The sequence below is a fragment of the Vulpes lagopus genome, chromosome 12, assembly GCF_018345385.1.
Source record: "Vulpes lagopus strain Blue_001 chromosome 12, ASM1834538v1, whole genome shotgun sequence".
NCBI classification, from domain to species: domain Eukaryota; kingdom Metazoa; phylum Chordata; class Mammalia; order Carnivora; family Canidae; genus Vulpes; species Vulpes lagopus.
Window position 1 is genome coordinate 7514441 of NC_054835.1, and position 26237 is coordinate 7540677.

Consider the following 26237-nt stretch of genomic DNA (forward strand, 5'->3'; position numbering starts at 1 on the left):
GAAATTTGAATGTCTAGAAGGCTTCAAGGTGGAGAAGGGCCTTGCCTAGATGTTTAAGGAGAGAAATATGGCAGGCAGAAGGGCAATAGCAGAAACTAGTGCTGCTACTGCCAAGTAAACAGATGCTAAGGAGCTGGGGGTCCTGGCTCTAGATCTCCCAGTGGTACTGCTGTGCCTACAGTGGCCAGGCTGAGTTCTGCAGCCTGCCACTGCCACCGAACTCAGAAGGGAGGGCCTGGGTTCTCTTCCTACAGTATTATACTGCTCCCTGACCCCCTCAGAGCTGCTACCATCCCTCCAGGCAGACCTTCTTTCCCTTACCCGAGCTGGGATGAGATGGGCACAGCCCTCCCAGCTTCCCTCTTTTGTACCCCTGAGGTAGCTAAACACAAGGTTACATGGCAGGCAACTCTAAGGAAACAGGACGTTGAAAAAATTGAATATAAGGAAGTTATGCATCGATAAACTTAGAGACTAGTCTGGGGAGGCCTTGAACATCAGCCGGGAAGCTAAAACTATTTCTTTGTGGCCACAGGGAGCCAGTGCACATTTCTGAATGAGAAGTGAAAGATGTACAAAATGTACCCACAGACTTTCAGGAACATTTTTGGTGCTTTGTTCCACACTGGGGAACATTCTGTCTTGTGTCAAGAGTGTGAAGTAAGGACCAAGTGGAATTATGAATTTAAGTCAGGAAAGCCTTTGTTTCCTTTGTCTTCATAGATAGAATCCTGGATGCAGGTGGTTAGGTTGTGTGTGTCAGAGGATGACTGAAATTTCAGAATAATTTTTGCATTTGTATCTAGTGAAGTATGGCTTTTGTGATCATTTCACTGAAGTGTCCTAGATTAAAAAAAGAAATTATACTTAGAGATGTCCCACATAGCAGCGCAACAGATTTTACATCCTTTGTCGAAGTGTACAGACTTGCCTTTATGGCAAGCAAGCAAAGTGATTGGGGCCTTGGACTTTGCATGGAGCATAGAGGTGGACTTGTCAACTCTGTACCCCACCTACTGGAAATCTCCCAGAGAGTGTCTCCTTGATTATGCTGAATAGTAGCCCAGGTTTGAAATACTAATCCAGTTTAGCCAGCTCTGGGACCTTTTGCAGCCCACTGGTGCAGGAACCGAACCCCCCGAGGCTGGTCAGAGCAGAGCGTGGACAAGCCATATCCCAGGTAGAGGTGGCCTAAGTGGGGTTACTCCTAGGAGGAGCAGTGTGGCCGCTCAGGCATGCGCCAGAGTCTGCCGGTCCCGTTGCTCTGGTCTCTGATAACAACTTCGGGTACCGAGAATACTGGCTGTCTCTGAGAAGCAGCGGTGGGCACACAGGGAGAATGTGGACCTGAAGAATCTGGGTGTCGCAGCCAAGTGGGCTATGCAGTGCCTCCTGTGCGGCTCTCCTGAGGCCTCGGGGCCTAAGGAGCAAGGCAGAGCATCCTGGTGATCTGTGCTGCATCACCAGTCATCCCAGATGCAGTGACAGAAAGCAACAGTAACCACATATTCGGTCATGTACTGTATGGTCCAGGAATTGAGGAATGGCTGCACTGGGCCTCATGCGGTTAGATGGTGGCTGGGGCTGCCTCAAAGTCTTCATTTGCTTCCATCTCCTGGGCCAGGAAGACTCAATGAGGCAGGGCGGCAATAGCTGGGACTCCTCTGCCTCTTTTTCTCTGCCTGGTTTCTCCACCTTGGCAGCCTCGGGGTAGCCAGACATCCTCCAAGAGGCTCCAAAGATGTGTGTCCTGAGCAAGAGGGCAAGCCAGAGGCAGTGTCCTTTTTATGACCCGCTTTGGAAATCATATAGCCTCACTGCCACCTGACTGTTGCTTGGGGCTATCACAAGCTGGGGAGGAGAGTACAGAGACTACTCCTTGAGGGGCAAGCATAGTGTTCTGAAAAGCATGTGTCACTGGAGAGAATGCTATAGCTATGGTTGCAGGCTGCAGGGTCCCCTCACCATTGGGGCTGCCATCATAGAGATCTGCCCTTGCTTTAGGGCCTCAGCAACTTCTCATGTCCTGTAGGTACTGGCAAACGTGGCCTACATCATCATAGAGTCCACCGAGGAGGGGACAACGGAATATGGCTTGTGGAAGGACTCTCTGTTTCTGGTGGACCTGCTGTGCTGTGGAGCCATCCTCTTCCCAGTGGTGTGGTGAGTGCCCACAGGGAGGGGGCTGTGGGGCACCCAAGGGCTCATCTGCTGGATGAGGCCAGGTCGCCGGATCAGCCTTTCCCAAACCCGTCTGAGTCATGTGGGGCATTGCTTCCTGGGTCCCCTCCAGGAGCAGGAGGCTGGAGGCCATGTCTTTATCCAGCTCCTTAGTGCATACCCAGATTGCTGAACTGGCACCATGGCTTTTAGCACCGTAGACAATAGAGTCTGGAAATGAGAACTCAGGGGGCAGTGTAACCTAGCAGCATGCATTTGGAGTGAAGAGAGTTGAAATTCCACATACAGCCTTTCCTTACCAAATTAGAAAGTGCAGAGTGCATGAACATAATACTAGTGAGAGTTCCCAGCACATAAACACATAGGTATCCTCAGGCTGTAGATACACACATGGTGCTTCAGTTATGTGCAAAGAAACATTAGTGCCACGCCACTGGTTGATGAGAAGAAATAGCCTCATTAAACCTTATGCCAGGTGAAGGGAATCACTGGTTCAGTAGGAAGCAAGTAGAGGAGAAAAGGCTAGCAAAAAGAAAACACTCTCACAGTGCTCTAGTTCCATGGCTGTTTGAAAGCAATTACTTCTTTTGGAATAAAAATTTTTTTTAAATATTTTATTTATTTATCAGAGAGAGAGAGAGAGAGCACGAGTGTTCAGAAGCAGGGGGAGGGGCAGAGGGAGAAGCAGACTCCCCACTGAGGAGGGAGCCTGATTTGGGGCTCCATCCCAGGACCCCGGGATCATGACCTGAGCTAAAGGTAGATGCTTAATCAACTGAGCCACTCAGGTGTCCCTGGAATAAAATTTTTTAAAATATATTTACCTGCCTTATATTAGAAATGAGGTGGTCCACGCTACAATGGCCCCATGCTGTAAATTCTTACATTCAGGATCCTGGGGTTTATAACTTCATTCAGTTACTCTGATTGTTTAGAAGCTGGTGCTAATGGTGTGTAATCATATTTCCTGCCAATCAGACTCACTTTTTAAAAAAAAAAAAAATTTATTTATTTATTCATGAGAGACACACAGAAAGAGAAAGGCAGAGACACAGGCAGAGGGAAAAGCAGGCTCCATGTAGGGAGCCCAATGTGGGACTGGATCCTGGGACTCCAGGATCATGTCCCGGGCTGAAGGCAGGGCAGGCGCTAAACTGCTGAGCCACCCAAGGATCCCCTCAGACTCACTTTTGACCCTTATTCCGTCATGTATCACACGCGCACACACGTCCATGCAGCAGGCAGCCTCCAGCAGAGATGACAGAAGACGAGTGAGTCTTTTCTAATCTCTCTCACTGCCCCACATCCTGCCCAGGAGCAAGTAATTCGGGCATCTGTGGCAGGATGCCGACATTGTCTTCAGGTAAGAAAGAGCATTTTACTGTTCTGGAACAGAGTATAATCCCTTCTCTTCCATCTGCTGTTCTCAGCAAAAAGAAGGGACTTAGGGGTTCGGGGAAGACACAAGTGAGCTATAGGGGCTACAAGTGACCATTTCCAGCCCCTTTTTCATTGTAGCATGAATGAGTACATGCCCCACAGCAAGGTTTTTGAAGGTGGATGTTCTGAAAGTTGCTTTAAAATGAAAAACATCAAGTACTGGAGGTGACTTAAAGAATAGTATCGATGCTTCTTTTGAAGCATTCAGACTCCGCGGGCATGAGTTTGGTGCCAGTTTTGTGTTAGCTCACTTCCCTGTTGTGCACTGTTCACTTCTCCTAGGTGGGAAGATGACATGGCTTGGGGGAGGTTCTTAGGAGAAAAGACTTATTCGTGGTCAGGTAGAGAGTGGATGGTCCGTGAGAACTTGAGCCCACATGTGAGACCCACCCTCCTCTGCCTAGGCTGGATCTGCTTGGGCTGTTCCACATCCTTTTGAGACAGTCTTTCTCTTCCAGCCTCTGCACTCTGCCTAGAACTCTGAACTGTAGCCTCATTAACAATGTTAGTGTTCCCTTGCTGCATTGCAGTGATGTAATTAGTTACCTGGCACATCACAGCAGGGGAAAAAAAGACTCCTTGGAGCCCAACACTTTTCAGCAGAGTTCTGTGTCTCTAGTTGGTGAAATAGGGAGTTTGCAAGAAGCCATGTGCTCACAAGCTCCTAGATCTAGACTTTGGAAATCAGCCTCCAGCCTTGGTGGGGCAGCCATGTTCCCTAGGTAGCAAGTGTGCTCCCTGGCATTATTGAGGGGTGGGGTCCTCGTGGGAACTGTAGATTTAAGTAGAGAGGGAGATCAAGAGTGTTTGAAATGATGGTGTTTTGCTTTGTTTTTCTGGCTCACCCTGGCCCCTGTCAGACCTTTTTCAGCCGTTAGAGGGCATCCTTAACTCTCAGGCTTGAGCACCTGATAGGGCAAGCTGTGGGCAAGGTGTCGGTTAGCAAAGACCACATGTTTAGGTAGAGTGCTCTAAAAACATCCAGTCCATGGGCAGCCCGGGTGGCTCAGCGGTTTAGCACTGCCTTCAGCCCAGGGCGTGATCCTGGAGACCTGGGATCGAGTTCCACGTCGGGCTCCCTGCGAGGAGCCTGTTTCTCCCTCTTCCTCTCTCTCTCTCTCTCTGTTTCTCATGAATAAATAAATAAATATTTTTAAAAATAAAAACATCTGGTCCAGCCGTTTCATGGCCTTGAGTTACTCATGCTGGAAGCAGAGAAGAATGCAGACCTGTCAGCTAACCTTTTTTTCCCCAATATTTATTTTTAGGTCAATCAGGCATTTACAAGAAGCATCAGCAACAGATGGAAAAGGCAAGTTCCCTTGTGTTCTTTTGTGCTGCTGGGCCTTCCCTGAAGCCACATACCTGCTCACTGCCAGGAATAGTGGAGGTGGAGGTGAAGGCAGAAGGGCCACAGTCTCCTGGGAGGCAGGCTTGGGGAGCCCCCGGGGGGACTTTGTGAAAGCAGGTGGGATTATTTGCAGGAGAGGCAGGGGGTGAACTTTGCAGAGGTCAGCTGTGGAAGGAGACTTGGGGGTGATTGCTGCTTAGTGAGATGATTCATTCCATTTCCACTCCTGAGCGTGATTTTCACCTTCTCCAAACTGAGTCAGGAGGAGAAAAATCTCGTCTGGGAAGGACCAGATAGCACTTCGCTGTGAGAACAGGAGGTATTATGGATTGGGGATGGCTATGTGTAAAGCATCCCTTCCTGCTGACTTAACACGCTTTCAAAATAGATGTGTCGGTATTAATTTAAGATGAGAGTGATGCCAGAGAGAACCTTTGAAACTCTCTGGTTTTTATTCTTATTATTATTTTTTGAAACTCTGGTTTTTGAATGCTCATGCCATGATAACCCTTCTGCGTCTCCTTGGTTTTCTAACAATTCCTAAGAAAAGATTCCACAAAGAGAATGTTTTGTGCATTTCTGAGCTTATTTGAATAGTGCATGATCACAGGCTGCAGTGGCATAAAGGAAGACTTTGGAGCGCCAGGGATGGAGAAACAGTGCTTTCTCAGGGCTTTTTCAGTGCTGGGAGCCACCTCTGGGTCCAGGAAGTCACATGCCCAGTGTCGATAGCAGTGTTCCTTAAGGCAGATAATTCATTTGTTGTTGATGAGTTTGGTTGCTGACCCTTTTTTTTAATTATTATAAAAGTAATGTGGATTCATTTTAGAAAAATTGGAAATCAGGTAATAGGTATAAATCCAAGTTCACACTTGCCATATAATTAATACCACATTTTGTTTAAGTTTAACTAAACCTGATTTCAAGGCTTCACTCCAGTGTCCCGTGAGATCCCGGGGTTTTTATGTAGAGCATAGTACTTGGGGGTGTCTGTGACTTTGGTGGTTTTGGCTCACAGTGGTTGCTGTGGAGACACCCCCCACCACCACCTGCCCTCCGCCTTGCCCCTAGCCCTCAGTAGCGCTCTGGCCTCTAGGCAGCCTGGCGCCATGGGGTCCTGCCTTGGCTGGGAGCTTCAGTTAGCGTTGAGTCCAGTTTCCCTAGGCCCAACTGGCCTGAGTGGCTGCAGGCAACCACTCTCAGAACATGCCAGCTCGTGTTTTCTTTCTAGTCCCGGGAAATGGCTCTTTTTTGTTTTCTCCCCTTTTTCTTCAAAAGCACTGGATTCCCTTCTCTCTCTGGGATAGATTCTTGTCAGTGAGTTTCAACTTGAACTTTTTATAAATGTTTTGCTTTTAGCCTGGCTCGGAGCTCAGAGAGCCCTCTTGCCTTCTTGGAATGGGATAAAGGACAATTACAAAATATAAAACACAAATTAGAATCCTCATAAAGCACCCTGAAAAATTCAAAATAAAAAATAAAAACTCACCCTCTGGGAATAAGTGTTATTTGGGAGATATTCTTGTTTTTTTTTTCCTGTAGTTTTCATATAAAAAGATACCTTTATTATTATTTTTATAACAAATTAATTTTAATATGTCAAGGGGCACCTGGCTGACTTGGTATGTGGAGTGTGTGATTCTTGATCTCAGGGGTCATGGATTCAAGCCCCACATCGGGTATAGACGTTACTCAAAAAAATTTAAAGTTTAAAGATTTTTTTAATATGAGCTAACACATTTTACTTTTTCATCTTTATACACTTCAGTATTTCTGGATTCATTTTTCTTACTGCTTGGCTAAAAATGTTTAAAAATTCCAAGGGGGATGTTCTCCAGTGAGTTGTATGGGTCCTTTTCTTCTTGGCCTTGTCTTTACCCTGCGTGGATTCCTCTGAGCCTTCTTCACCAGCTCCCTTCCCCTTTTCTCCGTCATCCTTGTCCCTCTGACTGCCTATGCGCTATCTGCATCCAGCCTTGAGAGGGCTTGGGGGTTGCCTTGGTGATGAATTGTCTCTGGACTGTTTATTCCCGAATGGTCGATGGTTAGCTGGGTGAAGCCCAAGACAGGTCTACATTGTCCCTGTGCAGCTGTAGTGAAGAGAAACTATAGAACCCAAATGCTCTTGTCATCATCTCCTGGGGCACACATGTCAGTTTCTCGTTTTTTCCAGCAGGTGACAGCATGCGACCTCTTCAGCAGAGAGCGAATATGAAAACAGGAAGTCACACCAGCACACCAGGTTCTCGTTCACCATTCACCATTCTCGGGTTGACATCCTGTTAAGAAAGCACCTCTTTCTCATCAGCAAATATCACAAACCCTTTGAAAGGGAGACAGAGTAGTTAGTTACACTGCGGGTGTCTTGATCCATGTTCTTTCACTGAATTGATGTAGGCTGTGGCTGTTTTTTAGCTAATCAGCAAATGCATATTTCATTCAGTACTTTGAAAAATGATCATGCCTGTAACACTTCCAGAGTCAGGGCAGCTGTGTGCCCACGGTCAAGTCCCCCCTGCAGAGAACTCTCAGGAATAGCATCCCCTTGCCCCTTGGTGGCAAGCTGCGCTGGGGTGTGAGCACAAAGCAGATTGGGACAGAAGTGAGGCAAAAGCTGGAGTGAGCACGCTGCCGACCACCCAACTGCCATGGGTTCCCAGGGGTTGTACTTGACCCCCTTCAAGTGAAGGCCATGGGTGGTAATGTCTCCTATGAGATTTGGAGGCATTGCTGGCTGGAGGCCGATGCTCTGGTTCCTGTTCTTGGGCTCATTGTGCCATTGACTCGGTGCATGACCTTGATGGTGACTTGGCTTGAACCTCTCAGCGTATGTGCAGTCCAGGCTGACTAGTTGCCAATGGGGGAAGTGCTGTTTGCAGTGGCTGTCCCCACGTTTGGGACGGCGGGTGGCTTTCAGAGTGCTGCTTTGGATGTTGTTGACTTCTTTATCTCTGGAGTCCTTTTGACTGAGCCTGGGGGAAACAAGGAAGCTGCCCACTATCCCTCAGCCGTGTCTTTATCTCCTCTGTCACACGCTATTGCTTCTCTCAGCTCCTCTGTCATTTGGAGTCACTGATGCGCTGCATTCTCTGAGCGGAAGCGTACCGAGTCTCCCACAGACACCCGAGCCCACGTGCCACCATGTTTTGCTCCCCAGCATTGGCTTTTACTGCCCTTGAGTGTGTACATGTTTCCTCCTTTCTCCAATGCCATTACCTCAGAGGACTGGCCAGGGCATAGATTCCACACATTTAATTAGCAGTCTCTGCTGCTGCTCATCCCCCCCCCCCCCCCCCCCCCCCCGCCTTGTGTTTCTGAGGAAGATTCAGAGGAAATGTTCTGAAGACTCTGGGCTTTTATGTGAGGTTCAGAAGCATTTAAACAAATGGTGACTGGCTAATTGCAGATTTGTAGAGGTATAGCTTCATTCAGAATGGCTGCCATGTTCTGCAGGTAGCTGTGGCTGTGGGAAGTACTCTTCAGGGTGGCAGCTCCCATGGAGGTCCTTGGGGCCAAACAGGTTTCATCGCCAGACATAGTCATCCTTTCCTTTCTTGCTGTTGATGTTTGCACCAATGGTACAGGAGCAGTAGTGGGTCAAAAAGCCACTGCCTGAGTGTGATTCGAGGCAGTAGCACCAGACTGTATGAGTGGCCATTGCTTTCTGCAATGCTGCCGGCTTGCAGGGGGTGAAAGAGACTCGTTTCACTCAAGAGTGGCCTCAAAGGAATAGTAAAAACTACTAATGTTATTAAATCTAAACCCTTAAACGCAGGTCTTTTATCATTCTAAGTGTCATGAGATGGGAAGTAGATGTAAAGCACCTCTGCTGTGCACCGAAATACAGTAATTTTCTTAGGGGAAAACACGTGTAGTTATTGGAGTTGCAAGCTGAACTGTTTTTCTCTTGGGACCTCATTTTTATTTGAAAGAATAAAACTTTGGTGTGGTTACTCAGATGTGAGGTTTAGCCAGACATTTTTTTTTTTGAAAATGAATGAAGTAAACATGTCAGTTCAGGGATATGACTAGAAGTACTTGTTGCTGGTGACCTCATTTTCACTTGAAAGCACAAATGTTAACTTAGGAAAACTTGTATCTACCACTGAAGGTTTGATAGCTTCCCAAGTCTTAAAAGGCTCATGTGAGAAGGGGTGATATTAATAAATATGACTTTAAAAATATATTTTATGATAAAAAGTGTCAATATTTCAGAGACCTGCATGACTCAGTTGACACTATTTTCTACCTGGCCAATGCATGTTACACAGTCATGCATGAATAAAAGATCCACTCAAAGTGCAAGATGGACCAGTGGATTTTTTTTTTTAAGATTTTATTTATTTATTCATGAGAGACACAGATAGAAAGACAGAGACATAGGCAGAGGGAGAGGCAGGCTCCCTGCAGGGAGACTGATGCAGGACTTGATCCTAGGACCCTGGGATCATGACCAGAACTAAAGGCAGATGCTCAACTGCTGAGCCACCCAAGCATCCTGGATTTCTTTTTTTTTTTTTTTTTTTTTTTAAGGGACGCACGGGTGGCTCAGCGGTTGAGTGTCTGCCTTCAGCCCAGGGCATGATCCTGGAGACCCAGGATCGAATCCTACATTGGGCTACCTGCATGGAGCCTGCTTCTCCCTCTGCCTGTGTCTCTGCCTCTCTCTTTCTCTGTGTCTCTCATGAATAAATAAATAAATAAAATCTTAAAAAAAAAAAAGTATGAGAGAATCTTGAGATCAAAAGTTTGAGAACCACGTGATAAGGATGAGGCTTCTTGAATCTCTTGTAGTCATGACAGCCGTGACCAAAAAGCCTACCTGGTTCTTTTTTCCTGTGCCTGCAGAGTTTATTTCAGACTCACTTGGCCAGATTCTTGTGACTATTTAGAGTCCACTAGTTCTGGGCATTTCATGCCCCCCCCCCCAAATATGTAAATATGTTTTATTTGAGTGTGTTCATGTAAACAGACCTAATGAAAAACCCATTGAAGAGAAAGGAAGAAAATTACCCCTGTTTTTTTTTTTTTTAAAGATTTATTTATTTGAAAGAGAAAGAGCATGAACAAGGCAGGGGAGGGCAGAGGCAGAGGGAGAAGCAGACTCCCTGCTTAGCAGGGAGCCCCATGTGTGGCTCCATCCCAGGACCTTGAGATCATGATCTAAACTGAAGGCAGATGCTTAACTGAGCCACCCAGGTGCCCCCGTCAATGAGGTTTTATTAGAATGCACCATGCCTGTTTGTATATGAGTTGTCTGTGTTTGCTTTTGCACTTCAGTGGCAGAGTTGAATCACTGGGGCAGAGATCATCAGGCCCACAAGGGTGCTCTCCAGCCCTCTACAGAAAACGTTTGCCAACTCCTGGCTGTTGTAGACATTAAAGAGATATTATTTTAAAAATTGTATCTGTAATAGAGTGATGTTGACCAGTGACTCTTCACTTTACTGAGTGCTTTGAAAACTGTGAAACTTGTATAGATAGAAAAAATTACTGCTTTTAAGCATTTACTAAACTCTATTTTGTGTCCAGAGCTGTCTTGTCAGGGCCCTTGGGTGGCTCAGTGGCTCAGGTTGTGATCCCAGGGTCCTGGGATTGAGTCCTGCATCAGTCTCCCTGAGGGGAGCCTGCTTCTCCCTCTGCCTGTGTCTCTGCCTCTTTGTGTGCCTGTTCATGAATAAGTAAATAAAATCATAAAAAAAAGAAAAAGTTGTCATTTAATTGGGGCAGTAGCTTTTACATCATCTGCTCTGATATTTTACCTAACTTATTATCTTAATGGGAATCTACGTTTTTCTTTGACTAACAAGATGGCTTTTAACATAAATTGCTCTCCGTTTACTAGCAGAGCTTTGGGTTATACATTTCAAGTGGGGCTGATGTTTATAAGTACTGTCTTCCCTGACTCCTTTGACTCAGTTCTTGGTTATAATTTCAGATTTGTCCAATCTTTATTTACATTTTCCAAGTAGAAACTAAGGTGCCCCAGGCCCATTGATGCTGTAGGCACTGAGGATTATTATTAGGTTAGACCTGAACGCCCTAGGTCAAAAGCCCTAGGGTGAAGGAGGTGGTCAGGAGAAAGGGGAGCCTCCCAACCACACATTTTGCTGTGATTTCCCTTCCCCAGCACGCAGGGAGGGCTCTAGGACTGGGTGCTGCCTGGGTAGGAATGAGTTCCTCCAGAATTGTTCCATGCTGTTTTCTGCCCTGCCCGTGAGGATAGCATTGGAATTACCCCCTCCGGAACACTGTTTCAGGATAGTAGGAGAAAAGAGGCAGAAAAAAATGAGATGCCCTTTATCTGGTCACTCAGAAAATTTTCGTCCTTCCTTTTGTCCCTGGGTGTATAGCTAAAGCATATGCTTATAATCCTCTCTTGATTCTGAAGTCTGAAGCTGTACCATGAGAGCACCGTAAACAGTCCTCTGCTCCAGAAACGTGGCATACTGGCAGGCCAAGAACACTTTCTCTCCAGCTGGTGCGGTGCAGGGGCTTTTTTTTTTTTTTTTTTAAGATTTATTTATTCATGAGAGAAAGAGAGAGGCAGAGACACAGGCAGAGGGAGAAGCAGGCTCCCCACATGGAGCCCGATGTGGGGTTTGATCCTGGGTCCTAGGATCACACCCTGAGCTGAAGGCAGACACTCCACCGTTGAGCCACCTAGGTGTCCCTGCAGGGGCTTACAAAGTATGGGAGTGGCATTCTGTCTTGCAGTCAAGACCACCTCATGTCAACAGTGTGGCCAGCTCTCTAGTTCACATGTTTTCCACATGGCATCTGTGAGTGCATTATGGGAGGGGTGTGTATGGGCGCCAGAAACTTCGTGAGATTTTGTGCATGCATGCATTTACCTGGGTAGAGGGTTTGTGGCTTTCCACAAAGTCTCAAAGCAGTCCATGACCCTAGAAAGGGTAAAACAACAGCTAAATAGACTATTATGAAGAAGCAATGAGAAAGAAAGAGAATTTGATTAGACTGGCTTTAATACAATGATTTTTCATTTCTTTTAATCCCTAAAACCCTGTTTTCATTACTTTCCCCTAGCAGATCACCCAGAAATTCTTCTAATGTTATTAATATAATCAGAGCTTCTGCTTAACATTTCAACATAATTAACCATTGTCACCATCTTGAGTTAATAGTCTATAGCCAAAAGCAGAGAGGCCTCTATTACCAGCCTGAGAAGCAGCCACATTCTGGATACATTGTCATTTTTTTTATTAGGCCTGCAAAATATTGGGGACCATGCTGTCTTGGGGGGCCCTTGGCCATGCAGCAGGCCTGGTTTGCGATCTTGGTATGTTCTCCCTGGTCCTGGACATAGTCCTTCTGCCTACTGGCCTTGCATTGCATTTGGTTTCTGTGAGTCCCGAGTCACAGTTGAAACTGACTCTTCTCAGTTGATTACCCCAGTATTTAGGAAGATCTGGTTCTCTTATGGGGAAGGTGTTGTCTGCTGTTGACCAGGCTGTGTCATCAAGCAATGGGATATCTGACCTTCTTCTCACCCAGCTCATTGCCAACTGGGAGTCTGTGCCATGGACAGCTGGGGGAGCAGAGTGCTCCTTGGCTCAGCCCAGCCTCAGCTGCAGTGTCAGACTAGCGAGGCTCCCAGCATCACGCATGCTGCCGGCTGGCAGAGACAGGGGCAGAGTCAGATCAGCATGGATACTCAGGATCCCACTCCCACTCACAAAGAGCCTTCGGTGTTTCTAGAGCAGAAGGGAGGCAAAAACAGAGACTCCGCAGATGTGATAGCAGAAATCTTACAGCTAGCCTTCCCTAAAGTGCTCTGGTTATCAGCCAGTCTCTTGGGCCATTTTCTTTTTTATAATAAATTTATTTTTTATTGGTGTTCAATTTGCCAACATACAGAATAACACCCAGTGCTCATCCCGTCAAGTGCCCCCCTTAGTGCCCGTCACCCATTCACCCCCACCCCCCGCCCTCCTCTCTTTCCACCACCCCTAGTTCGTTTCCCAGAATTAGGAGTCTTTATGTTCTTTCTCCCTTTCTGATATTTTCCACACATTTCTTCTCCCTTCCTTTATATTCCCTTTCACTATTATTTATATTCCCCAAATGAATGAGAACATACAATGTTTGTCCTTCTCTGATTGACTTTCTTCACTCAGTATAATACCCTCCAGTTTCTTGGGCCATTTTTGCTTCTTTCTTTTTATTGTTCCTTTACAATAATATTTGCTTATAATAAGATAGCCCTTAACTGTTCATTTTGGTGAATTTTGACCACTCCTGGATCATTGTTTTAAATGTATATTGTGGGAAAAATGTATATTGGAAATGTACTTTGAACCACTTTTCACATGATTCTCAACAGTTCAAAAATCAGTTTTCTTCTCTGCAGAGTTTTGGCTCATCACAGCTGTTCCCATACTTGCTCCTGATACTGTCTTTGTGGGATGGGTTAGTGGGATCTCCTCTCAGCAGAGGTCAGAGAGCACCAGCTGAGCTGATCTCTCCCCCAAATGGACACTTTCAGGTCAGTGTGGTCCCAGGTCAGCTTGTGGCCTGGCTTTCAGGCCTGACTCAACCATGAGAGTGGGGGCAGCTGTTGGGCCCCCCATGCAGAGGGAGCTTGAGCTCGGAGCTTACGCAGACTGTGGAACCACTGAGCTTGAGGGTGAGTCAGAGAGACACTGACGCCAGCCAGGCTTTGCAATCATCCTTATTTCTGTAATTTTTGTGTTTGACTCAAAATTCTCTCTGAAGCACGGCAGGGAGGAAGCAGGAGGAAAGGATGTTGGGTAGGTGGGGATGGTTTTAAGCCTCAAGGCTTTCTTTATACTCAGAGAAGGATTGTTTTGGAAATTTTTCACCTTTTAAGAGACTGTCATGGGCTTTTGCTTCTGTGTGTCTCATAAATCATCCAGTATTAACTCTTCAAGATGGATCGCTGGCAGCTCCTGGGCATTGCTCGGCATTTTGAACCCTGGGCTGCCAGGGGATTACAAAGCTATGAATTGCCTTTCTCATAGTGCAACGTGTGGGCATTGAGAGCATGGTCTTTAGAGAGAGGTGGACTTGGGTGTTGAGTACTGGCTTCTCTGCTTATTAGCTGTGTGATCTTGATAATTTGGTAAACTTCTCCAGGCCTGAGTCCTTACTCTGTGAGGCAGTGGTCATAGCGGTTCTTCCTTCGTGGAGGCTATCACATGAAGCATGAGATGTGCTTGACACATGGTTCCCACTCAGTCGATGGTGACAACCACTGTCAGGGTTCAAGAGCATCCAGGCAGGTCCACTGGGGAGGAAGGTGACCATCGTCTTCTTGCCTGCCTCTTAGTTCTCTTGGGCAGACAGAGAAAAGGCAAAAGTCTAGGGAAGGGGCAGCAGCTCCTTTAAATGGGGTACCTTTGCTTTTGCTCCTACTGGTCACAGAGATTGCTGCCTTGGTAAAGCATTTGAAACAGCTGGGCACTTTCTGCCTCCGTGGGCACTTGTTCTGTTCTCAGCAAAAAGTAGTTGCCAAAATCCAGAGTCCTGGTGATTTCCTGGTTGGGGGGTGCCCATAGCAGGAGGTAGGTCTTGCAGGAGCTCCTAGAGCCAGGTACACAACCTCCCTGCCCTCACCCTCACTCCTTCCCCATTCCCTGGGAGGTTCTTCAAAGTCCTCTGGCCAAGTCCAGGTCTATGACAGGGGCAGTCAGGCATGTGTACTAGGAGAAGCTTTCAGGGTGATTCTGGTGCTCACCCCAGGGAGAAACATTGCCATAAAGACATCCTCCTGGGCAGCCCTGGTGGCGTAGCGGTTTAGCACCGCCTGCAGCACGGGGTTTGATCCTGGGGACCCTGGATCGAGTCCCGGGTCAGGCTTCCTGCATGGAGCCTGCTTCTCCCTCTGCCTGTGCCTCTGCCCCTCTCTCTCTCTCTCTGTGTCTCTATGAATAAATAAATAAAATCTTAAAAAATAATAATAATAAAATAAATAAATAAACTCTGTTAAAAAAAAGACATCCTCCTGCCCACAAGCAGACCCATGCCTGAGAAGGGAAGGCCAGGCCAGGCCCAGGCCCATGGAGCCATGACGGTGCAGGGACTGGAACGTGGGACTCTGGGCTCCTGTCCGAGGTTTTTTCATCCCACTAGACTCACTCTTTTACCATATTTGCTATTGGTGGTGGTGGGGTCAGAAATAGCCAGCCCAGACTTTAGGAGACTCTGCTCCCGTGGGAGCCCGGCCTGCCAGGAGCCAGTGAGCGTCAAGCTCAGCAGTGTTCTCAACTCTAGGGACAGCTTTTTTGGAAAAAAGCAGAAAGAGGCTTGGGATTCCAGGCTGCGATCTGCTGCCTTTCTCTCTGCTCCTTGCATAACGCTGGTGAGGTTTCCCTTCTAGGGTTGAATCTTCTCAGCAGGCTAACACATCATGTGCAGATGGCAGCACTGCTGCCAGGAGAGCCCAGGGCATGCTGGCAGCCCCCAGGCCCCCACTTCGTCCAGTTGCACTCACTGGAGCCTGGATTCTTGCCAGATGTGGCAGCCGCTGCAACAGTCTATAGCCCATTTGGTGTTCAGTCGATACTATATAATCCCAATACTGTAATATTAGACATTCACTGAGTGCTTACTGAGTCCTGTTTACTTTCCACATACTGTCTCACTACCTCTGCCAACAGCCTTTGTGGAGGTATTGTTATCTTTCTTTTACAGATGAAGAGACTGAGGCTCAGAGAGGTTAGGTGGCTTCTCTGAGGTCACACAGCTAAGAGGCAGTAGAGTTGGGATTTGAACCCAAGATGTTCAGATGTGCACTGTTACCCACTTTGGTTTCTCAGTTCAGTAACTCAACTCCCTCCCTGCCTTTGCTGCCTTGGCTGTGACTAGAACACCCAGGTGGGAGCCTGGCCTCGGGAGCAGTAGTCTCATAAACAAATGTCTTGTGTGTGACTGGAAGTGACATCTGTCATGACTGGTGGGTTTTGCAAATGACCCTGAGCTTTACTTACTGTGGCTGCATTTCCTAGAGGCAGTGGTGCTTGTCCCCAGGTCTGTTTGTCCGTCCTAGTACATATCCTGAGATGGCAAGGCATCAGTGCCGGGCGTGGGTGGCCTGCCTCAGCTCAGGGTGTCTTTCAGTGGCCTGGACCGTGTGACGTGGTGGCTCCTGACTCTAGGGAGACGTTAGATTGGCACCTTCCACACCCTTCCCTTCAAACACGGTCTTCATCCTTCAGCGCCTTCACCTCTATTCCCTCTCCATCAACCCCATGTTCTTCCCCCTAGTAGGGAGGAAGGGGACCATTAGACTTACCTTGTCTGTCCCATCTCTTGCAGCTGGCCCCTGAGGTGGGATCTGCACTGATGGAGAAGTGCCTTATCACCTTTTAGAGGGACCTCTGCAAATTCAAGGCTTTTGACTTCATTTGAACTCTCACTCTTGGTTCTTTCCATCCTTTCTCTAGAGAGATTATTCTCAAATGTAGATGTGACCATGTCTTCAGACCCTTGAGAGGCATCCTGGGGCTGTTGGTACCGCCCAGGACAGCTAGTGGTCTTTTGCATCAGGCTCCATTTTGGGCTCTCCCCATGGCGCCCACTTATTCCCTGGCCTCCCCCACAGCCCAGCTGCCAGGCTCCCTCTTCCCCATGTAGCCCCTGGGCCCTTGACCTGCTCTTTCCGAGCATTGTCCACTGGCCTCTTGCTCTCTCCTGAGCCCTGGTCAGGCCTCTGCTGAGAAACCAGCTCCTCTAGTCTAAGTTGGGAGCCCTTTGGGCGGGGCCGCAGCAGCCATATCCTGTCATGGCTCCTTGGCACCCAGGACTAAAAAATTCACACTGCTCTCTGGTCTGGCTAATGGTTCTTGGTGAAACAAGGGCAGGAGTTCCATTTGTAGGATATATTTTAGCAAACGAAATTCAGGAGAGACTTTTAAAAGCATTTTTATTATTTAAAGAGTAATCGTTAATGTTCTTCCTCGGTTATTCACAAAGAAGAGAATTGAGTGTTCATATGCAAGAACGATTTTGCTTGTTTTAGGAGGCAGGCCATTTCCTTGACCACGTAGGCAGGAAACATCCACACAGAAAGACACACGGAAGGAATACTAGTTCATACTGGCTCATACGGATGTGTGAAGCGTTAAATCCGTGGTGGCTTAGCCATCCGACACAGAATTCTCGGGCTTAGAACTTGGTCTTCAGTGGAGCTTCTGCCATCCCCGAGATGGGCAGGAGCACCTGCTTGTATCACCTGCTCGTATCACTCACTTGGTTCTCTGCGCACCTCACGCTGGGTGCGTAGTGCCTCTCTTTCCCTGGGGCAAAGGCCACAGCTGCCCTGCCTCAGTTTAGCTGCATCCTGGAACCTGGCCCAAAGGCAGAGTGAATGGCAAACTGGATGAGAACCAGAGAGATTTAATTTTAAAACTAATGAGACTACCAGAGAGGTTACTAGATAAGAAAGCTTTTGCTGATCTTTAATTTAGCTTTTTCGAACGATGCACGTGTTAGTCCAGTCCAGCTTGACACCTGGGTGTTATGGCCTCTTACTTGTGAGGGTTAGATGTTCTATAAAGATTTTCTGATCCTCTCCTCATGGAGCCGTTCGGTTTCTCCGAGGACATTCTTGCAGATACTGTTGGTTGATAATCACGTCAAAGATTATTTTAGGATTCCAGGAATTTCTTTTGGGACCCTAAGCCTGACTGCCCTCCACTAATCCTGAGCGAGAGGAGGAGGAAGAGGAAGAGGAACTTTCTTCACCCACAGTGCCATTCTAAAACGGAACCAGTAATTGAATGCTATTAAGCCAAATTAATTTGCCTCCTGCAGGAAGGTTTATGATGAATGAAAGGCTTGCTAATCGGGGAGAGAGCCAGGCTACCCTCTGTGGTCATCAATATTTCATGGCCATAGGCGGTGGCAGGAAGCTAGCTGTCCTGGCTCTCTGACCTTGAGTGATCCAAAGGTAGGACACAGCCAGCAGGGTTGTGTTTAAAGGGCTTGTTACAAGTGAAATTTGCAAGATGCATTCATGGGTTATTTGAATTTATATCCTCAGCTAATGGGAGGCTCAGGGACCCACCTGAGACTGATCCTAGTGGGGAGTGCAGCTCTGTCAGCCACAGGGGCAGAGCTGAAATGTTTACCAGTGGCTTTTGGGGAGTGGGGGAATCTTGATTTGTAGTGTCTACCCATTTCTGTGGTGTCAGCATCCCCACAACATGGCGAGTTTAAAGCTGAACCATGAGTGAGGTGACACACACCAGCACACCACTGGAGCTGGGAACCCCAGCCTTCTGCTCCCATAACTCCCTGATTCTTCCTGGTGATTGGGGAAGATCCTGCCAAGCTGATGCATTTCCAGAAATATAGATGTGCCCCTGGGCAGTACTCATCTGCATTGGACTTGGCCTCTTGACAGAGGGCACCTGAATGTCACTTGCTTTTAAAAATGAGAAAAGAAGTTAATATGCCTGTCATTTTGTTCTTTCTTCTCCCTAGCTGCTATTAACCTAGCAAAGCTGAAACTTTTCAGACACTATTACGTCTTGGTGAGTAAAAAAAAAATCCTAAATCTGTAAATAAGATCAGTTTAGGAAGTAGAGCAAATGAACTTCCAAAGAATTGGCAAAAGTACAAGATGTGCTACCTGGAGCTGTGCATATTTTATTTTATCAAATCATATTGTGTCTTTTGATAGGGGAAATTAAACAGCTGAGTCACTCCTTCTTAAATGTTAGTTTTAAATTTGGCTTTAAATACTCAGAAACGTAATGCATGCTTGATGTTTTCTTACAATGTGGGGATTATAGAGTCAGAGCAGAAGTGTTTTATGACCCTCATATTCCCCACCCCACCTCTCCCAGGTGATTACCATTAACAGTTTGGTAGTTATTCCTCTAGGTGCTCTTCCTGGCATGTGCCATACACAACTGACTCTTGGCTGGTTTGTTTTATTCATTTGCAAAACGGAGATCATGCCTAAAATCAGGGCTGCTGGACGTGAAAAGTCCCTAATGAGTATACACTAAAGGCAGGACCTGCTGTAACTTATTACGATACTAATTTCTTGGAATACGTAAGGTACAAACTCTTCTAGAGTTTGCTTCCTGCCTCCTAAAATAAAGTTTCTGGGGCATCTTGAATCTGTGGGTTGGACGATTCCTTCCCTGCAAGCCCAGCCATCCTGGGAGTGGTCCCAATGAGCAGGCCATGCTCCAGCGGCCAGCAGGGTGGATCCTTGCCATGTCCTCCCTTACTGGAGCACTCAGTGTTAGGGTATGTCCTCTGGTATGGGCCTCAGACGCGCACAGTCCTCTGCCAAAGAGGCTAAAGTGAGCTTCGTTTTGCTGCTGCCACTCAAAAACATTCCTCAAGGCCTGGGAATAAAAAATACTGTCCTTTGGGGATTGAAGTCAGTATGTTATGTACGTGGAAAAGGCAAGGAAAGGGTGACTTGAGAGTTAAGAACTGCCACACCAAACATTTTGTCCGCCCCATGTTGGGTGGTCACCTAGAGATGAACAAGTCCTTTTAAGTGGGACCAGCAGGGAAGCTGTCTCTGCCACACTTAACAGCACCTGTCCAGTGACTTTTGTCAGGTCATTCTGTCTTCTTTTTTTTAGTTCTTTGGTGACAGCAAGTTGTTGGAAGAAAGTGGTGCTGTAATTTCTACATTGATTTTATTTATTTTTTTCTCTCCTATAGATCGTATGTTATATATACTTCACCAGGATCATTGCATTTCTCCTCAAACTGGCTGTTCCGTTCCAGTGGAAGTGGCTCTACCAGGTGTGCTGCTTGTGGGGGACAGTGCCAGAGACACTCTGGCTGAGGATAAAGTCTTGAGGTATAATGTAAGGTTACTCCAAAGTTATCAAGCAGTGGCCACTTCTGTGTCTTCTGGTCCAAAATTAAGATCATCTCTTTGTCCAGGAAAGCTGCTGGATTACATGAAAAATAAGGAAGTAATTGCATTATTGATTTTAGTTTTCAGTTTTATAAGACTTTGAAGAGAAAAGCCTCAGGCAGAGAGTGTGAGATTTGCCCTATATAATTAAAACCCAGTGAGACATGGTCTTTCCTTCTGTTATGGGGCTTAGAGAAGCTTAGAATCCAGAGTGCCCTCCTTCTATGTACATTAGTGTTTCAATAATACAGTGTCTTTGCCATATGCTAGGGCCAGTTAACTACTAGGGTAAGCAACCAAATGATTTAGAGCCTTTTTTGTTTCTTGTCCTTACCTGAATGTATAGTTACACAGTGCCGGGTTACTTCCAGGTGTACACACAGTGATGAGACTTTCCCTGAGGCACCTACTTGGTGCTGAGGGTGCTATAGGAAACATAGGGATACAAGAAGCTCTTAAAAGATACCAGTGAAGACTGGTTAAAGTGTAGTATCTTAAATATCTTTGGGCAGAATGCTCCCAGCTGAGGCTCTGGCCCAGTTTGTGAGGAGACCCATCCCTAGCGCTGCCCTGGCCTTTAAGTGAGTGGTCAGCAGTTGGCGGGCAGAGTGGGAGGGCTGGGCTAGTTTGTTTAGTTCCACTGCTTTTTGAAGAACAGCATTGCTAATCCCTTTTTTGGGGGCGGGGGTGTTTTAATTTGCAGCTCCTGGATGAAATGGCCACGTTGGTATTCTTTGTTCTTACGGGCTGTAAATTCCGTCCAGCTTCAGATAACCCCTACCTACAACTTTCTCAGGAGGATGACTTGGAAATGGAATCAGTGTAAGAAATCTTTCTTGCCCCTCCTCCTTTGCCCCTTGACCCAACTAAACAGCATGGTGTGAACTGGAGCAGCTTCTCCCTGCATTTTGTTGCTCCAGAGGTGGTACCTCTATATTTAGCAGAAGGAAATGGACACTTAAGCCCCAGGCTCTCTTACTCAGATTAAAGTACAGCATCTGCCAAGCATTGCTCAGTCTTTGCAGGGAAAGTGGAGCTGGCCATCTGATTAGGCATCCCTGAGCATGGTTAGAGCCTGCTTCTAATAACTCAGGGGTGAGAACTTGGGCATCTGCTTGACCCTTTCACTGCTAGGCTTGGGCAGCCCCACTTCCTGTTGGACCCCTGCCACTGGGAGCTGATGTCCGAAAATGTGATCGTCTGAGTCGGCTGTGAGTCCTCTAATTGTCCTCAGACTCCTCAGTCATCAGATAATGAAATGGCTTTTCACAGCTAGCGCAGTGATTTGACCTCTATCAGAGCATTCAAATGGATTTTTCGAGTCATAGGGCAAGTGACTTTAGGGTCCTATTTTCTGGGAAAGGGTACTCATTATCTAGAAAAGGAATAGTGATTAAGAGTATTGGCTTGTTTACCAATGAACTGTGATGGGCCAGGTCAGTTGTTGTGTTTGAAGATTAGCCTCAGGCTGAGTTTCAAGTGTGCTGCCTCCAGCAAGGCAGGTGGCCTTTTGACATATCCGGATTCAGAGGCTTAGCCTCTTGCCCGGGCTGGGCCCTACTGAGCTGTAGGGCAGCCTAGGACAGCTCTTTATGCTCCGCCCCACTATGGGAACAATAAACCTGTGGGCCCCAAACCACAACTCTGTGTGCAGAGGAGGAAATACCTTCTTACAGATAGCAGAGAAGAAGGTGGTAGAGCCGTGAAGGGTGCCTTTTCTAAAAATAGCAGAACCTGAGTAAGGAACTTGGTTGAAGGGGCCCAAATACAAGTCAGTCAGGTAAGAAGCAGTGAGCGGGATGCAGTGTATTTATCCAGGGCTTCTCTGGGGTATGCAGCTTAGATGCTGGATGATGGGGCCCTTCGATGTTCTCACCAGCAGTGTAGGAGTTCTTGTTCCTCCGCATCCCCACCATCAGCCATTGTATCAGAAGCATGGACACATTGTAAAGGTGTTTTTGTCTCATGGTAGGATTTTTAGAAATTTTGTTTGGATTTTTGTTTCTCGCTGGGAATCTGTGATAACTGCAGGACAGTCTGTATGTTCTTGAATCAGGGTAGGGAAGTGGGGGAAGCGGACAGACAGACCACGAGTCATGTGGAGACTGGAGGGAGTGTGTGTCTTTAATTCTGGCAGGCCGCGGGAGAGATCGGAATGCCAAGGGGTGTCTATTGGTTGCCTCTGCTTACACTCCTATTCTAAGGGAGGAGCGCTGTGATGACTCCATGTTTTCTGTGGCTGGCTAAGTGGGAGCCATCCTGTGATACTAAGGGAGCTTCTCTTCAGTGGCAGAAGGGCTGAATGTGTACCTGCAAGAGAGTCAGACCAAGGCGAAGGCTTTGTTCAGGGTGGTACTGTTTCCAAGAAGCACTAGTCCCGCTTAGCCTGTGAAAAAGAAGTTGGGGAGCTGACTGAGGTCATGTGCCTTTAAGTTAGCAGGAAAATTGTTCTGGGGCTTCTCTCTGGCTGGGAGAAAGTTCTGCTGTCGAGAAAGTTCTATAGATTGATTGAATGTGACAGCAGAACAGGCATGTGGTAGAGGCCCCAGCCGTCAGCCTGCCATCCATGCTCACCTTCAGGTGACAGGCGAACGTGAGGGCTCTTTGCGATTCTCGGGGTGCCACTGCGCTGTCCCCTCCCACTTCTGCTTGGAGGTGCTGTTCCTGGATGGCACCTCTTAACTCTTCCAGAAATAACTCAAGCCAGAGGCAAGCAGAGCTGTTGTTTGTGTTTTCTAGAAGATCATGAGCTCTCTGTCATCCACAAGGAGCTTGATCTGCTTTTCACCACAGAACAAGTATTACTTCCTCTTTGTGGGAAGGAGTATTCCTTAGGCCTCACACACCTCAAAACAAATCCTCTTCTAATGAGTCTTACCCACTGGTGGCATGCAGACTCTGACCTGGGCCATTCATTGACCTTATTGGCTGAGATTCTGGGTAGTTTCTCTCTCTCTCTCTTTTTTTTTAAGGTTTTATTTATTTATTAGAGAGAGAGCGCATGCACACAAGAGCATATACACAAGCCAGGGGGAGCAGCAGGCAGAGGGAGAATGAGAAGCAGACTCCCCGCTGAGCAGGGACACTCCCCTCAACCCCCTGACATGGCCCAATCCTCCCAGGACCCCAGGATCATGACCTGAGCCCAAAGCAGATGCTTCACGAACTGAGCTGCCCAGGCGCCCCTGGGTAGTTTCTCTTCTACCTGTCTTTACTTCCTTCCTCTGAAGTGCAGTGTGTTTGGGAGGCAAGTCTTGGCAATTGAGGCCAGGACAGGCCGGGCTCCTCCTGGGGGTGGAGTGCTCCCACCAGGCCTCACCCACCTTCTCCAGCTGAGCCTGCAGAGTGAGGGTGCAGTCAGAAGTACCTGACTTCCTATCCTTTTTTCCTTTTATTTCTGGACACACCTCTCTTTGGGCTAAAACTCAGCAAAAGCTCACCAATTTTGGTAAGAGAATTTTGTCATAAAAAATACAGCAAGTTAAAAAGTATTAGATGTAGTTTTAGTGATCAGACTTAGTAACTGCCTCCTGTGCTGTGCATATACTTGATGATGTGAATTACTTTCTGCTATCTGGAAAAGTCAGAATGGGAAGAACCATTTGGTGTGGGGTCCAGGGCCAGGACATTGCCTCTCCGGGCTTCCCATTCCCAAATACTGGCCTCAGGGTTGCTGGGAACCTTTTCCTACCTGACTGCTGTCCTTCAAGTGGTTGGGCAACAAAAGTGGAAACGGGTATTAGAGACTAATAGAATTGTTTCCCAACCAGGCGTCTCCACATCTTGAGTCCAGAAACCTGTTTTTAGTTGGGTTCTACGTTATGGTTTGGTTCGGTTACAGAAACAGATGTGTCCGGGGGCCCCACAGGTGCAGCATCAGGAGCAGTGGGTGCCAGAGCTCCCCCTCTTATCTTGCCTGAGTTCAGTAGGCCTGTTTGGCCACACAGACCATCAGGGTCCTGCTGGGAGAGGAGGGGGTCACCTTTTAGATGCATCTGAGTAGTGAGAGGCAGCACTGGGTCCTTCTGCTCTCTCCAGCTCTGCCCTGCTCCCCCCTTACCCCTCTCTGTCCTCCACATGCTCTCCTGAGTCCACAGGGAGCACATCTGCTTGGCCCATCACAGCTACTGTCACCTCAGACCGGCCCAGAAGCTGCCGGCCCTTGAGCCCAGTGCCCTTCTTTCTCAGTGCTGCGGTGTCCGAGTGTCAGTTGACAGGGGCTGACCAGGCTTACCCACAGCTTGGGCACCAGGTGTCCTTCCCATTTGTTGGCAGTTTGCTGGACAACAGGTTGCAGAGGCCCACCCAGCATCATGGCCATCAGGTGTCTTGCCCTGCGTCCGTTTACCTCACCATTGCCTGCTTCCGTGACATCCCTCTATGCTCACATACTCCCCGATTCCACCAGCCAGGGGGGCTTCCATTCTCCTCTTGTCATGGGGAGGGCTCACCCAAGCCTGAGGTCGCCTGGCTGTCTCCTCAGTAACCACACCCCAGCCCCAGCTCCAGCTGCTTCCCTCTAGCCAACCTTACCCAGGTTCCTGTCCCCTACATTCCCTATAGGCCTTGATGGCGCTGTTTTCCAGCCATTCGCCTTCAGTAGCATGTGGCAATTGGCCTCCACACCTCCCTCTTCTCAGCCCATGTGGAGTGAGACTTCTTGGGGACTCAATGTTGTGTGTCCTCTCCCTCTCCTCCTTGAGACCCCAGGACCCTGCCTTCCTACAGCTGTCCTCGTCCCTGGTCCCTCTCCTGAAGACTTGATTCTCAGTGTCGGGGCTCAGTTACCTCTGTGCCTTTTTAGCTCCCCAGGGCATCCTGTTTGAGCCATGACTGAGAACCCTGGCATAAGAAGCAAATCCAGCCTCTGTGGCAAGGGAGACAAGGCCCTCCACGGCCCTGCCCTGCCCACCCTTGACCCTCCTGCTACTCTTAGCATTCCCTGAACCGTGCAGGGAACATTCTTTTGTTTCTTCCATGTTTTTTGTCCATTAACATTTCTTTTGTTCAGAAACTCCTTGGCCCTTTTCCCACCCCCCATTTTCCCCCTGCTCCTCCTCTTTCAGTACGGGCATCGAGGCTGCGCCCAGACCCTGGCAAGATGATTCTGCCCACCCCAAGCCATTGTCCCACCTGCTCAGAGCTCTCCTGTGTGTTTCCAGCAGCTCTGTGTGTTGCTCTGGAAGACCATCTCCTGCTGGGCTGCGGGCACCCAAAGGGCACTGATTTCTGTCCCTCTCTGTCCCAGCCCCAGGCTGGCATGACGGAGCGAGCCTTGTTTTCTCAGTTGATCTGCCAGCTGGAAAGCAGTGTATTCCTGGGGAAAGACAGGTAGCAGGTGTGTCTCCCAAGCCACAGCCCAAGCCCCACTTGGGGTCAGATGAATGGGCTGTGCTCACAGCCCCAGCTGTATGGAAGCCCTTGCCCTTTCCAATGGGGGCCAAAGCCCCGTAGCAGCTGCTGTCACCATGAGTGACACTATTGAGACTTGAGGGTGCATTTCTTTGATCTCAAGTGTTTAGAGAAACCATGCTGGAGCTAGAGAGGCTTCTGGTTCTCTTGGGCCTGCAGCTGCTCCACCTGCCCATCCCAGTCTGGAGACAGGCAGTCCCATGAGGACGAGCCCTTTGTGCATGCCTGTCACCCTGAAGAGGTGCATCCTTCCTCGAGGGCTTGGGTCCCGGCTGCACCAGCTGACAGGAAGTGACATTGAGCCATATGACGAAATGTGGCAATTTCCTTTGTCCAGGGGCCACATTTCCACTCACAGTATCTGTAGGAGCCCCCTAGATCCCCCTAAGAACCATGTCTTGGCAGCCCACTATGTCCTGACTTTGCCAGAGGTACAGCTAGCCTATGAGTCTAAGGGACTCTTGTCTAAGTCCCAGCTCTGGGGCGGACTGGGTGGCTCTGAGGCTTGGTCGCAGCAGCAACATGAATGAAGGAATGAAAGGAGAAATAAAGGGGGGATTTTTTCCTTACCCCATAAAATCATTTATCTGCCTTTAGGTCCCACTGGACGGGGTCTAGATGTGTCATGTGTACAGCCACTGAATTACCATTCGTGGCTAAAGGCTTTGATAGCTGATGGGGGGACAAGGAGGATCCTTGGAGAGATCTATTGAGTTGACTGATTGAATTTAATTTACTGCTTAGGAAATTTCTGTTGGTCCATGATCGGGCACATAGGCGCCTTGTTTTCTAGAGTAGGTAGGGAGATGCTGGCCAGATATGTTTGTTGATCTGTTTTTAACTGACTCTACTTTTTAGAACAGTTTTAGATCACAGTGAATTGAACAGAGGGAACAGAAATTTCCCGTATGCCCCTTGCCCCCACCTGGATAGCCTCCCGTGTTATCAGCCTCCCCCTCCAGAATGGTAGGTACCTTT

At 47.9% G+C, this 26237-nt stretch overlaps 1 protein-coding gene across 6 annotated transcripts in view; it reads left to right on the forward strand.

The window, feature by feature from the left end:
* The window catches only part of GPR107 (G protein-coupled receptor 107), a 91175-nt gene that overhangs the window by 47215 nt on the left and 17723 nt on the right, over positions 1-26237 (forward strand). For 3 of the 6 annotated variants that reach the window (XM_041724381.1, XM_041724383.1, XM_041724384.1), the window contains exons 13-18: positions 2033-2163; positions 4890-4933; positions 7149-7214; positions 18440-18489; positions 19646-19729; positions 20551-20669. In XM_041724381.1, coding sequence (XP_041580315.1) covers positions 2033-2163; positions 4890-4933; positions 7149-7214; positions 18440-18489; positions 19646-19729; positions 20551-20669 — 494 coding nt within the window. Of the gene's footprint in view, positions 1-2032; positions 2164-4889; positions 4934-7148; positions 7215-18439; positions 18490-19645; positions 19730-20550; positions 20674-26237 lie in introns of those variants that run through there. The other 3 variants (XM_041724382.1, XM_041724385.1, XM_041724386.1) reach the window with 2 other exon arrangements.